The 14,824-nt window shown below is 54.6% G+C and overlaps 1 protein-coding gene across 4 annotated transcripts in view; it reads right to left on the bottom strand.

The window, feature by feature from the left end:
- Positions 1-980: 980 nt before the first annotated feature.
- CDH22 (cadherin 22) overlaps positions 981-14,824 on the bottom strand; it is a 76,171-nt gene continuing 62,327 nt past the window's right edge. For all 4 annotated transcript variants that reach the window (XM_084538065.1, XM_084538066.1, XM_084538067.1 and 1 more), the window contains exons 9-12: positions 13,175-13,296; positions 12,755-12,872; positions 4,838-5,089; positions 981-3,540 (exon numbers count right to left, since the gene is read on the bottom strand). In XM_084538065.1, the coding sequence (XP_084394191.1) occupies positions 3,002-3,540; positions 4,838-5,089; positions 12,755-12,872; positions 13,175-13,296 (1,031 nt within the window). In that variant the 3' untranslated portion in view covers positions 981-3,001. The remainder of the gene's footprint in view (positions 3,541-4,837; positions 5,090-12,754; positions 12,873-13,174; positions 13,297-14,824) is intronic.

The following is a 14,824-nucleotide window of genomic DNA, read 5'->3' as shown; positions in this document are numbered from 1 at the left end:
CTACACCCACAGCTGTGCACCCTGGCAAGGCTTCCTGAACAGGGAAATTCATGCTTGTGTGCCCTTAACATGTTGCTCATTTCCCAGTCCCTTGCCATCAAGAAAACCACGAGCAATGGATTTATCTGTGGCCAGGATGGAGTGTCATTTATTTACATCATTTCAGTATTAAAACTGGGTTTAATTTCTTTTTTTTTTTTTTTTTTCTTCTGCAGCTGATAACTGAACACTGCACTAATACATGCCATTACCAATATGAAAATGGGTCATGGCAACAAAACCTGTTATCGATGCCCAACGGTACTGAAGCTGGGAAGAACATGATCGGGCTCCATGCTTGTCAGTGAGCAGCTGGACACCTATGAGGCTGTCTGTGACTTCAGGAAAACAACACTAAAGGTTCATGTTTTAAAGAACATTGAAGTACTCTATTGGCTAAGAAAGGATGATGATGAGGATGCATAATCAGACTTTCTTTTGTCATTTAGCATGCAGTTTCCTTCAAGGATGGTGCTAAGAAGCCTGTGTCCAGCTGTGGCCTTGCAGACTCCAGCCCCCAGTGTTGTGTGGCTCCTGGGGGAGCAGAGCAGCAGGTGGGCACCGCAGGCTGCCTGGAGCACACGCCGAGCACTTCAACTAGCTGCTCACAACACAGCCCAGCTTTCTTTTTCTGAAAAGATGGTGGAAGCCAAGCGCATATTGTTTTTTCATCATTTCCTTCAGATTCAGCCAGAAAAAAACCTGACCTTGCTCATGAAGATGCTTTTTCTGATGAGCATTTCAGTGAAAAAGGGGAAGGAGCCAGAGAAGCAGCACCCTGCCCTGGGAACCCCGGCTGGCCCAGCTGCCAGCCCCGGTGTGGAATGTGCCAGCCTAGGCTGTGCTGGCCCCCTGCCCTCTGGGCACACATTCAAGGGACCACGTTAGAATAGCAGCATTATGAAACAAAACAAGACAAGGCAAATAAGACTCAGGCTAGATGACAAGGAAATCATTTATTTCCAGGTCCTTGAAAGACCTTGAAAAAAATAACAAGGGTGAGGAAATCAACCTCCTAATTTTGTTTGGATAGAGAAGACTGTGGCAGCTGCCAGCTCCTCCTGTGGGTGCGGGAGGGCAGGGAGCACAGGGCAGTGCCCATGGAGCGGCCAGCTCGCTGGGCACCGCGCTCCTCCCGTATTTACATGGGGGATGGAAATTAAAACGCAAGCGTGCGTGCATGCGCAGTGGGGAGGACAGGCTGGTCGGGGAGGGAGAAACCAGTGGGAGGGTGGCTAAACACGTACCCTGTCAGACCCCATCTCCTATGGACAGAGCCCTACTATTGCACAACACTTTTGCTAGAGGAAAGGCCAACTCCAGAGGGACTCCAACACTTCAGCCCAGAGGGAAAACACGTACACATTCCTGAGGAAAGAGAGGGCTTTCTTTTCTCCTGCTCTGGGATCCAGGGCATCACCTCCCATTGGCCCTGCTGCCTCTCCAGCATCATCACAGTGAACCAGTGGCACGCCAGGGCGTGGGTGCCTGTAGCCTCTTTGGCAGGGACCAGAGAGACCCTGAGACACAAGCAGCTCCTGGTCCCGGCAGAAAGCCAAGCATGGTGGCAGCGGGGAGGAGCAGCCAGGGGCAGGAGCCATGGCAAAGATGCATCCTGCCTCTCTCCACCATCAGGACTCACCCTGTGGCTAAAGGGCCAACACCAGCAGCCGGGAAGCAAAAGAGCATAAAATGAACACGCATGTACATTTACATTTAAGCCTTCTCTAAGGATAGCAAACACCATCTGTGGCTAAACTAAAAGGACAAACCCAGTGAAAAGCCCAGGATGTGTCAGGCCTTGGGAAACCTTATCGGTTACCTATCAAATACATCACTGATTGTTTTAAACAGGAACAGATAAGGAGCTGCAATACCAGCAGGGCCGAGAAGCACTTTCCTTTAGTAAGGAGGAAGCCCAAGGAACAAAGGCAAATCCCACCTGCCGCCTTCTGACATACCTGTTAAAACCAGAGGTCTCATGCAAAGGAAGCTGTGCCACCCACAGGTGTTTTGCAGGTTTCTTGCAGGGTGCCAGGGCAGGTGCACCTGGGCGCACTGAGGTGTCACAGAGCTGCTGCTCAGCCTGCAGCAACCAGCTCCAGCCATGCCACCACACCTCAGCAGCAGGCAGGAGGACTCTGTCCATCACCGGGGCCTTGGAGCACACCAGGATGCCACAGACAGTGCCCAGTGCCCAGGGTGTGCAAGAGGAAGCCCCTTTGAGTCATCAGCCTTTTAACTACAGGAAAGGTCTAAGAGCTGAGACGCACTGCAGCTGCAGCTTAGCAGAGAAATGTGTTTTGAAGTGAACTCCTGGGCAGCAGTCGCTCTGTTCAGGGTGTGACCACGGAGCTGCAGCCGGCGTGAGCATCCCCAGTATGGCAGTGTGCAGGTACTGCCTGGGAGCCCATGTGCAGAAGGAAGGAGGACTCCAAAAAGTGAGCAAATGTAAGCAGAAAAAGCAGAACAGAAGTTAAAAGCTTATTTCCCTCTGCAAGGAAAGTTCTTAAAGAAATCAAAGCACTTCAAATGCTCTGACTCAAGTGACAAAAACAATTTAGACAACAAAAGGCTCCCGGTTTGCTCTTCCTACCCTGAACTGGACTCACTGAGCAGATCTATTTAAATGATAATTTGTGGGAGAGAAACCCCTCCAATCTCTCTTGAATTAGATTTTTCTCTTTCTTAAATTAATGCGCAGTGCTTTAACAGAGATCAGCATTAAGGAGATTACGATGGCCCCAGCGGCTCACACGGGCACGCCAGCCTGGCCGTGTGGGTGCAACACAGCCTGGACCAGGAGGTGGCTGCGGGAAGCACCCAGCTCAGGCCCACCCCCGCGGCACAGCCCCCCCAGCAGCCACCACCAGCACCCACAGCCCCCCGTGCTTGGACCCTGCCATGGCCAGAGCCCTGGCCCTGGAAGCGCCCGGAGCCTCGCGGGCTTTGGCTGGCATGGCTAGGACTCCTCGCTCTCCTCCTCGCCACGGCGCCCCGCGTAGAGCGCTGCCAGCTGCCGGAAACGCGGCCCCCAGGCCCCCAGGTAGGAGAAGTCCTGCTCCGAGCTGCTGGACCAGGTGTTGATCGAGCTCAGGGAGAGCACGGGGGAGTCCGAGCCCTCGAAAGCATAGGTCTGGAACGAGTCGTAGGGTGGCACAGAGAGGTCCTCATCTGCCTGCTCCACCTTCCTGCAGATGTAGTCTCTGAACACGGAGAAGTCCAGGTCCGGGCTCTGCACCCACTGCGGGAGGGCATGGCGCTCGGAGGCTGGGTTTCCGCTTGGGCCCCCCTCTCCCAGCCCCCCGCCCCCGTCACTGCCTTTGATCTCACTGAAGTCATAGAGGCTGCGCAGGGCAGACATGTCGTAGGCCTCCGTGTCCTGCTCACCACCTCCTTCGTCATTGTACTTGATGACATTGTCCCTCATGTCCTCGTCATCCTCGGATGTCAGGTGGCTCTTGTGGTGTCGCTTCAGCGTGAGGATCAGAAGGACCAGCACTGGAGAAGGAAGAAACAGTCAGAGCACATGCAATGGTTTCATACAGTGCCTGGGCACAACGGTGAGGCCCCTGTGGCACAGGGCGCCCCGGCAGCCCAGACCCAGCTGCCACCAGCTCCCAGCAGCCAAGCTCATTAAGTAGCAGCCGTGCTGCGGCACTGGCAGGGAGAGAGTCTGGCCTGGGCTCCAGAGCAGAACAGGAGCTTCCTTTTCCATGCAGCACACCCACTGAGACAGGTGGGACAGATGGCTGAACGCACGGCTGGACAGACAAACGGATTGCTTCTGCTGAAGATGAATAGGAAAGGGGGTGCGTGAACCACAGCAGCAGCCAAATGTTGAGAGGGTGAATGTGGAGCAGATGGCACAGAGCCTGAGCAACGAGCCACAGATGTGTCCTGGATCATCATCCATTCATCCCATCACCTTTAGAGCACCGATGTGCACTTTATTCATTTGGGCAATTAGGCAGAAATTTGTTTGTGCTGCGTTTGAAAATGAAACCAGTGTAAAGTACACCCTATGGGAAAGGGTTTTCTAAATGGATACACAGCAGGAGATGGGGAGCAGAGACATTCCAAGGAGAGGAGACCTAACTGAGCAAGGCACTGACATCCACAGGAAGCCTGACAGCCCTCAGGAGCCAGCTGCAAACCAGCACTGATGCTGAAGGGCTTTCAGCATCAGTGTCCAACTGCACAGTGCTAAACCCGAGGACACTGCAGCACACCTCCCCCCCCTCTCCACAAGCCCCATTCCCTTCCCATGTGCAAACAAGTCCCCGCTTTCTCTGCTCCTTCATGCCGCGTCCTTTCGCTCCAGCACTAGTGCTCGTACTAGTGCTGATAGCACTAGCTGAGCCCCACATGCTGGGGGCACAGATCCTGTCCTGAGCAATGCTCTGGTTTGCATGCACCTCACCTCTATCCTGCCTGCCTGCTCCAGCTCTGACCCTGCCATTCTGTGACTGCACGCCCCGTGCCCACCACCCTTGGCCTCTGTGCTGGGACACACACATGCCCCTTTTGCAGCCAGATGCCTGCTGCCAGCACAGCTTGGCAGCCTGCACATGGCTCTTGGCACCCACCCACCCATGGCAAGGGCAGCTGTGCTTTGGCTGCACCCAGAGCACCACGTGAGGAGCAGGGAAAAAGCTGGAGCCCCCACAACTGCCCTGGCCCCCTGCACTCCACTCTGTGGTGAGCCAGCAACAAGGAGTCAGGGGGCAAAGGGGCCAGGTCAGTGCAGGGTTGCAGGCAGGGTGGCTGAGGGCAGCGGGAGCCGGGCGGCACTCACCGATGAGGATGAGGACACACACCAGCAGTGCGATGAGGGCGCCTGGGCTCAGCGTAGCTGACATGGCGTAGGCCGTGCTATTGCAAGACTGGATGGCCCCGTTGCTGTCACAGCCACAGATGCGGATGGTCAGGGTTCCCGTGCTGCTGAGGGGTGGGGGGCCGCTGTCCACCACCAAAATGGGCAGCAAGTACACATCTTGCTCTTGGCGATTGAAGCCCACTCTCTGTGTGTGCACCGCAGCCGTATTGTCTGCAGGAAAGAAGCAAACGACAGCAAAGTCACTCCCATCACAGAGCAGCAGGACCAGCGTGAGCTCCTCTGTACATGGGACAAACCCTCAGGATGCTGGTGGGCTGCCACCACACGCTCATCAGTTGTACAGATGCCAGCTCCAGCCACCAACAGCTCAGCCAAGCAGGGAATGGCATGACCTGGCCTCCTGCTGTCCCCCGACAGGGGCAGAGCCAGCTCTGGCTCCCCACGCCATGGTCCCCTGACAGCCCTGGTGCCCAGGAGTGTCTGGCTCGGCTCCAGCAAGTGCCCTGTGCTGGCAGAGGGCAGCCCATCTCACCGCCAGCACTGCTGGGGCTTAGCAAACCTGACACAGGAGCAAAAGTGGGGAAGAACAGAGGGGAAGAACCTCTCCGAAAATGCTCTGAGAGTGGCACAGAACAGGAATCAGGGTAAGAGTTGGTCACTGACTTGAAGACTCATCCTGACCCAACCTGCCCCCCTCAGTCTGGAGTGGATGGAGCTCTGCAGAGGGCACTGAGCCTGCAGGAGTGGCTGTTGCCCCCAAACCTGAGAGCCATGGGTAAAGAGTCCTGCCTCAATCAGAGCCCAACACCCCCAGGGTCCTTTGTAAAACTTCCAAAAAAGCAGGCAGAGCTTCTTCAAGCCTGCCAGCTCAGCTGGCTGTCCTTGTTTGCTCAAATCCTGCTGCTTCAAGGGCTTAGCTGGCTCAAGTTTCAGTACCACTAACACAGCCACTTCATGGGACCTGCCAGTGCCCCAGGGTCAGAGATGAGCTTGAGCAGCAGCTGCACACAACCTGGAGGATGGAGGCTAAGAAAAGGGACTGAAAATCAGCTCTGGACCCTGCTCATGCGTGCCGCTTGCTGCCAGTCAGCAGCAGAGCAGGGTGGAAGGAAAAGGACTGAATAGCATCTGAACAATTGTGGCCAGATGTCAGAAGTTGCTGCCGACTGGCTGCAGTCTTTATCTAATAAAGCATAGATTGGCCTGGACACAGCAAGGTGCTGCTGTCTACAGACTCTCTCCTCACTGCTCCTGATTTATGCTGGACTGGCCCCTTTCTGTATCAATCAGCAATTCGATTGGAAAAGACATCTATTTTAATCTTGGCTCTTGGGCCGCCTGCCACCACGGAAATTGCCGTATGGATCGGGCGCTGCACGGGAGCACCGGGGCACGGCAGGGGCAGGATGGGAGCCAAGCACACAGCGGGTGCCCACCCGGCCGGGGCAGAGGCACCGGGGGGCAGGACGTGGGCAGGTCGCAGCGGCACCGTGCTGAGCTGGGGCAGAGCAGAGCGTGGAGGGCTCAGCTGCCACAGTGCTGCTCCCATTCCTAAGCCTCTGTACTCAGTCCTCCAGGGTTTTCCATGTTCCAGAATACGGCTGTGTTGCTGCAGAGAGCAGAGCCTTTTGCCCCTTCGCTAGGGAGAGTTGGGATTTTAGCATAAAGGAGATAGGAAAACATCATCTCTCTGTGAGCTCATGTGAGAGCGCAGGGTCTGCCTTGAAGAGCTCACCTTCTGACTCAGGAATGGTGTGAACACCAGACAGAAGACCACAGCAGCCAACGTTCAGGGCTGCACTGAATGCCACAAGGCCAGTATTCAAAACCAAATCTCCCTGCACACAGAACTGCGCTGAAGATTTCACTAGAAAAACTCTTCCTTTGGATGCAGTACCTTTTATCCTTCAAGAGAATTTCCTAGGTAACCTCATTCATCCCTGCTCGCAACAGCACACTTCAGGCAGGCAACAACCTCAGCGCATGGACCAGGAGACAGCAATAAGGCAATAACGCATGCAGTGTCAGCACTGTGCCTGCAAGGCTGCAGTACCCAGCATTGGCCCATGCTTCCTAAATCACGCAGGATCCAAGTGCTGCAGCATCACCAGCCTGTGGAGAGGATTACCTACAAGGGGAGCAGAGGCTGCCTATGCCCCATGTGCTGCCTGGGTTCCCTGCACACAAGACTGGGACCTCAGCCCCCACCTGGGCAGCCACCCGGGCTGCAGGACATTGCCACCAGGGACACAACTCTGGGAGCTGCACACGTGGCCCCAGCACAGAGGTGACCTGGCAGAGCTGCCAGGGAGAGCAGGAGAGAGGCTTCCTGTTACCTACCAAGGATAAATTAGGGGAAAATGAATTGTTATGCTAATCATTTGCACAAAGGTAACAAGATCTCATTTGGTGCCACTCCCTCAGCTTGCTGCAGCATAGCTGGGAGATATAAATAACATTAACGATGCTATCACAGCAAGAGGCTGGGACTAAACTCCTGTCTAGCCCAGCTAAACGAGCCTTGGGCATCTGGATCCAGTAGAGACACAAAGGCAGGACAGACCAAGCAAGCAAGGATCCGGTCCTCAACCCGCAAAAGTTGGTTTCGCTGGTGCCATCAAGAGCCAAGTAACCAGCCCAAGACTGCGGCCAGATCCCCGTGTGGTCTCCCACCCACCCACACAGGTCCAAGGGAGCAGCCCCAGCCACTGCTAGGACAGGAGGAAGAAATTTCACGTTCACACCAAAGGCAGAGCTTACCAAGGCTGGACAGCCAGACCCCCACCTCAGGCCCCAGCGGTGGCCCCCAGGCTCAAAGCCAACTTCAGCCTCCTTTCTGGCTGCTGCCAACCTGCCGTGCCCCTCTCTCCCTGGTGCCCTGGGACCTGCTGTCCCTGTTGGGAGTTTGCACCCTTTACTTACAAGATTCTTGCATTTCCCTTCCAGTCACAGACCGAAGAACAAGACACTCCAGAAAGGCAGCGCAGCTGCCCTGCGATGCAGTCTATTTGACTGTAGAAGTGAGGTAAATTTTGCCTAGATTGGGGAAAAACATACCCTGGAAAACATATCCAAAACAACCTGTTACATAACAATGTATTTTTCTCTTGGTACTTCTGTGTCTTCACATGCAGCTGACCCGAGACAGTTGCTGCCAGGACATGTGTCTTGGCATCCTTTTGTTTGCACCAGCACAGCCTGAGTGGTTGCAGAGTGAAGCCAGACAGGCCCTGACCCTGCAGCCTCTCTTATCTCTTCCTACATAGCAGCTTTCTGCTAAATCCAATTCTGGGGTCATGAGGCTGGGGAGCAGTGCTTCCCATAAGGTGGTACTGAAATTTCAGCAGAACTCAATTCACAACTTTCCTGCACAAATGAGTTTGGACCTCCTCCACACCCGAGTTCTGCTGCCTGATCCAGTGAGGTTGTACTTTGTGACATGGTCACACCGCTCCAAAGGCTGTGCTAGGTTTGCTCTGAGGCCCCAAGCCAAACCAGTTGCTATCCTCGCCATCTTGCTACACAAGCTGACATCTTGTATTCCTTGGCAGATTTCCCATGCCAGCCTCTCCACGAACACGCAGTGGTTTTATCCTGTACCACATCATACCACCTCGTGCAGCAGCACCTCTATCTGCTTGAGGAGTGATTCACCGAAGGCAGAAACCAATGTGTGCCAAGTGTGCAGGGACCAGTCAATACCGCTGAGAGCGCAAAGTTTAGGAATACAATATCTCTGTTGGATGCATAACATCACTAGGAATAGTAAAACAATTCTCTCAGACTCCCTCTCTAAAGATGCTCTTGGCAGCTTCAGAAAGAGAGCTCATAAATACTTCTCGTAACTCAGTCTTGATCAGCACCAAGAGAGCAGAAGACAGCAACCTACCTCCAGCCTGGATTCCAACACCTCTGCCCTCTCCCAGGCCCTACTGAGCACCCACCTTCCCCTTCTCTGCCTCTGCTTCGCAGCCCCAGCACCCGCCAGCTCCAAGTGCAGACGGCTGCTGCCCTGCCTGCAGCCACACTGCTGACCTGAAGGCCTCCTCAAAGATCTCCTTCCTTCAGCCCCAGGCAATTGCAGCTCTATGAGAAGAATCCATTTTTTCCCTTTTGCGTGTTTCTTCTCCCAAGTTCTTTGGGTGCCAGGCCTTGGCACCACTGCTGCTCACTTGCCTTTGGCTCAGTCCCGACAGATTTGGTGCCCTTTTTCACCCCGCATCAGATCAGCATCTGTGTTACTCGTGCTGGGAGCAGAATCCCTGCAGGGCTGGAGGAGGCTTTGTCTATCCCGAGGCAATCCTCAAATCCTAACATTTTGCTTTAGATTGAAACACTTTTCAGATCTTCTATCACCCATTACATGCTCTTAATGAGACCTGCAGAGAGTTCAGACATCTGTTTGCCTAGCCCTTGAGCTCTGGAGTCAGTAGCTCCATGTGGCGCTCCATATTATCTACCACCCCTTCCAGGTCGTTGGGCTTAGATGCTTTCTACCATCCCTTCCAACACAATTAGCATTTCTTGGAGAACATGATTTCAGGCTTTAATTGCCTTTGATCCTTCTCTAATCAATTTTTTCAGGCCAGAAAGACCCAGCAAAAGGCAAGTTAGGAGTCACAGGATAGTGAATGCCTTTGGAAAGGCACCAGTTGGCCGTGGGTGAGGTCAGCTTTTCCAGTGCTATCTTCTCCTTTGGGCACTTCATTAGCTGGGCATCTTCCTTCTGGATTGAGTCCACTGTTATCACAAATGACTTTTTATTTCATGTCTGATGAATTAGCAAGTGCTTGAGCACTCCCTGGGACAGACCAAGAAAAATGCCAGTAGGAAGTAGCACTGTTTCTAAAAGCCTGACTCCTGCAAACTACTTCAGCTATAATTCAGCTAATGCAAAGCATCCTGCAGGGTGACCTTTTGCTCCTCTATCTCTGACCTGGTGCCAAGGCAGCTCTTGGCAGCCAAGGCAGCTCTGCGTGCTACTGGGAGCTGATGAGCAGGGCTGCAGGTGTTAACTGCAGGCACATTTGAAGGGCCAGCCCCACTCTGGGCAGCTTTGGCTGCAGTGGGGCCGGACCCAGCATGGTGCAGGTCAGCAGCAGTATCGTGGCTGAACTGTGGCAACATCAGACTGCAGCAGACATGCTCTGTGACTGCTGCCATACACCTATTTGCTAGCAGGTGCTGTACGAGCTCTTCATCAGCAAGACAGGCTGCCCCATCACCCCAGGCTTTCCCAAAGTCCTCAGAGGCTTCATCCGTGCTGCCCACAAGGAGCCCCAGGAGAGCCTGGACAATGAACAGTGTCCTATCCTGCCCTGGCTGGCCCTGGCCCCACACTCGCAATAGGGCCGTGCACCATCCACCATCTCTCTCCTGCTTTTCCAGTCTCCTGCGAGGGTTGTTAGTGAGGTGCCTGCCTGAGCCGGCAGCACAGCCTGCAGCACCGCGGCCCTCCCGAGGGAGCCCCTCCGCACCGTGGGCCAGCGCAGTGCCTGGAGCCTGGAGCGGGAGGGCGCCTCTGCCCGGGCTCATGCCCTGCCTGATGGACTGTAATGAGAGCAGTCCCAAGAGGATGCTGGTCCCTGGGGACAAGTTACACTCCTGAGATGGCTTTCTGCTGCCTTGCAGAAGCTGCGGGAAGTAGGTGCAAAGCAAAAAAGAGAAGAAGGATTTAAGCAAGAGCTCAGTGAATCCATCTGTGCTGACATCCATCAGTGTCACTCCTTGGCTGCAAAAGCAATATTTATAAATCACGTTTCAAAACTGGCTACAAATTTGTACAAAGAAACAGATGGGCTGGTGGTAGCAGTTTGTCACCACTGATATTTACATGAAGGAGGAGAGATGAGTAGAAGAGGGGTGAACGCATGAGAGGGAGGAAAGCGGGGGGGGAACAAAGGAGGATGCAGCAACGGAATCAAAGTGGGCAAGGGGCAAAGGTGAGCACTATCAGGACACTCAGTGGACTGGAAAAGCTGAGGCGGGGAGAAATCAAAGGAAGGGAGATGACACTAAAGTAAGCACACAGCCAAAGTGAGGAGCGTCTCCATCTGCACAGGCAGCCACCGCCTCTCGCTGTGGAAGAGAGCATTGCTTGGCAATTGGGAGGGTCTCCAAACACCCTGGGAATAACCCTGCAGCAACAGCATTTGTTTTACCAAGAGCAGAAGGCAGGAGGTGATGCCAGCTTTTACTCATTTTATGCAGTGTTGCACCACATGCAAGGTTTGTGGGATCATTTAGCACAGAGGATTACCCCATGCGATGAGCGCGCCTCATCCTACTCAAGAGAGCAGCAGCTCTGGAGGAGACAGCGAGTGAGAGCCTGCGTCCTGCCCCCTCCCAATGAAACCCTCCTGCAGGACCCCAGTGCTTCTGAGTGGCCCTGCTGAGCTCCAGCCCCTTGGCCAGGCCCCTGTCCTGGGCAGGAGCAGCAATCACTGCAGGTCCCTGCCCTGCTGCAGCGGAGAGCCTGCTCTGAGACACTGCAGCCCCAGCTTTTGGCAGGGTGTGGGCAGGGATGGGCAACCAGGGTGTAACTGAGAGTGCTCTCACATGTTTTCCTGAGGTCCTTCAGAAACAGCAAAAGAAGTTAATCGCTGGGTGTGGGGGCAAAATCTTGCAGAGGATTAAAAATAACGTACATGATAAGAAACAAAGGTCTTGTGAACAGCTGCCCCATGGGGGGGGGGGGGGGGGGGGGAGGGGCAGAGATCACAGGGGCTTGGATCAGGGACAGCTGCCCTTTTTAGGGCACAAAGTGATGTCTGTACTTCTACAATTACATTTCCATATTTTTTTTCCTTTTTTTTTTTTTTTTTCCTCCTGCAAGTTCAGTTTGAACTACCCTAACAATGCTGATCAGTAGTGAACAAGGAGAAAGCGTTTCCAGGTACTGTAATGTAGTCCGCTGGCTTCCATCTGGGCTGGCCCCTTTGACAAATACATGCACATCTGGCTAAAAACCATTCTAATAACTGCAACAGTCTCTGCTGCTTTTACGACTGCAGTCAGCACCTAAATTCATCAGAGACCAGTTAAAAATAGGAAGCAGCTTGATAACTACTTTTCTGGACAGTCATCATACAAACACAGCCTGACCTCGTGCCCCTCAAAGCTGCACAAATAGCCAGTGCCCAGCCTACCAGCCCCGCAGAGCAGCTCGGCGGTTACAGCTGCAGGCTGGGGAGACTACTGCAGAGCCAGCTCAGCCCAGAAGTTTGCAGAGCCCTGCTGCACCCAGGGCTCTCAGACAGGCCCAAGGGGCAGGGCAAGCCTTGGGAAACCTGGTGGAGCTTCACCCTTAGCCCACCTAACAGGAATCTGGCTCTGCTGGTTATATCTCAACTAGCCTCATCAGCCAAGGGCTGGCTACTGCTCAGCCCCGCTGCCTCCAGGACCCATGGGCTGCTCCCGTCCGGGGGCAAGGGGCTGCCTGCCTGCACAGCAGCCCACTGACACCCCACACTCCAGGCCATGCACTGGAGAAGGATAAATCACAATGCTTAAAACAGAGCTTGTTCACCTGTAAATCCACATCATCTCCTTGCAAGCAGGCAAGTTAGAGATTGCACATCAAGGAAGGGACCAAGAGCCCTGGAAATATCGCAGGCTATCCAGACAGTGTGCTAGGAGCAGCAGAGCTGCTTGCAGCAGAGGAGAAAGCTGGTGGAACCTTCTTGAGGAAATCCAAAGTCAGCTGGCCAGTCCCACAGCTACAGGTGGGCAAGGAGCCGAGAGGGTGCACAAAAGCTCCTGAGTTCCATCAGCACAGCCAGACAGTGACCCCTGGACAGGCGAAGGCGCAGGGCTAAGAGTCACTGTACTGCACAGCCCCGTCCCCTCCACACAGCCAGCCCAGCAGGCACTTACCCTTAATATCCAGCAGAGAAAAATGGTGGCTGTTGGTGGCTTCAGGTGGCAGCGTGAAGTAGAACCGATGGCCACCCTGAGGCTCATCGCGATCCACAACACTAATAGTCTGGATCAGCTGTGGGGAGAGAGAGGAGATGAGAGTTGGAACCACCACTGCAGTCCCTCCCTGGGGCCCGGCTCACAGGGTCCAAACCAGCGGAGCACCATCAGCTCCTGCCGCAGCCAGGGACAAGCCTCTGCCCCTGCGGGCCAGCTTAGTGACAGGACACCAGCAAAGTGGTTCCCAGCATGGCAGCAGCAGCACAGGGAGATGTTCTGGCAGAGGTGAAGGCTGGGCAGGCTGGCGCCGGTCCAGAGCACTGCTGGTACCATGGGACCACCGCTGTTGCTGAAGGAGACCTGGGGGGTGCCCGATACCTGGCCTGGCTTGGCATCCTCACACACAGCAGCTTCATAAGGGGTGGCAAGTTCAGGTGGGTTGTCATTCACGTCCAGGATGCGGATGCGCAGAGAGGCCCTTGACACCTGTGAATGATTATCTGAAACAAAAGAGAAGCAAAGCTTCAGAGGGAAGTGCCATCTGCTGATAGCAGGGAGCAGGCCCTCCGTGGTTTTGCGTGTCCAGAGGCCATGGTGGCCTCTGCAGCTGCTGCCAGCACAGAGGGTTCGGTGACTGCCTCTGCGGGCTGGCTGATCCTGCAGAGCATTGTTCAACTTCACCACCTGCACTTCCCAGTCAATAAGCCCAGTTGCTGGGCTTCGTGTCCAGGACTCCCAAGGAACCACTGTTAGCCCCTTCTGCCCATGGAGAAGCTGAGCAGCCCAGAGCAAGCCCCTGGGGCAGGGGCCAGTCCTGTTGATGCTGCTGCTCTGGGGCACACAGGGCAGGGAGCTGCGCTCACAGCTCCGCTTGCTGCAGTGCCGCTCCACCCCACGGTTTATGCCCTATAGGTGTGCTGAGCCTTCTGTAACATTGCAAATCACTCTGGAGGGCCTAATATTTTCTGGAGCTCCTCATGTGTTTCCAGAAATGAAATATGCCTCCATCTCCTTTGTTTTCCCCAGAGGTGGTAACTCCAACAGACCCGATGCCTCTCTCCCCACTTGGACAGGAGCTCTGCTGTCTGTTTGTCTATAAAATTAATGCTGTCCCCAGTGTATTAGGTGGGGGAGGACCCAGGGGAGAGGAGATCTAGTGCTGCTCCATAATTAGCCAGGAACGTGTTCCCCCTCCCAGAGCTGCCTTCACCCTGTTCTCGCGTTATCACTCCCTCTCACCCAGACCAGCTGCTCTGGTGATTAGATGGTTGCTTCGGGGGAGGGAGGCAGAAGTCGTGACTAAAAGCCTGGAATGATGTGTTATTTTAAAAAGTGTGTTGGTGCAGTGAAATAAACTGCAATTGCTTTCAGGAAGAAAGGCAACGGGAGGCAGCAGGGTAAGAAGGGAGTGGACAGTCTGGGGGCAATAGAGGGCAGTGGCCAGTGCCCACCGGGACTGCAGAGGAGCAGCAGGAAAAAGGGTTCAATTCCTGCAAGATGCAGGGTGACAACATCTTATCACCCCCTCCACAGCTTGCTCACCCTACTGGAAGATGGGAAACCTTCCTTGCCCCTTGGTGCTGAAGCAACCTGGCACTGCCAAGAAAAAGAGGAAAGAAGGCAGAAAGGAGGAGGATGGCAGGAGGAGGCAGCCTGAGGCCCCCCTTCCTCTTCCCAACTGTGGCGCCCCCAGTGCAGGAACTGATTCTAGGGTCGCTGAATGCCCCTGAGTCCCTTTGGCACAGGGCATGTGGGGCCAGGTCCTGGCTGGGCACTGAGACACAGGGATGAGATTGAGCACAGCAGCTCCCCTTCCAGATGCTGTTTCAGCCTCACCAAGAGGGATGCAATCAGTGCAAGGCTGTTCTGAGAATCAGACAGAGCCCTAAGTCTGTCTCCTCCCCAGCCCCACACAGCAGTAGGCAGCACTTCACAGTGGGTGCTGGACCAGGGCCAGTCCTCTGACAGAGACAGAGCTCACAGCCCGCTCCCTGAGCACAGCCCAAAGCAGTCATCCCTTCTGAACAT

The sequence above is a fragment of the Aythya ferina genome (assembly GCF_964211825.1).
Source record: "Aythya ferina genome assembly, chromosome: 16".
NCBI classification, from domain to species: Eukaryota; Metazoa; Chordata; class Aves; order Anseriformes; family Anatidae; genus Aythya; species Aythya ferina.
This window is presented reverse-complemented; position numbering and strand designations above follow the sequence as displayed.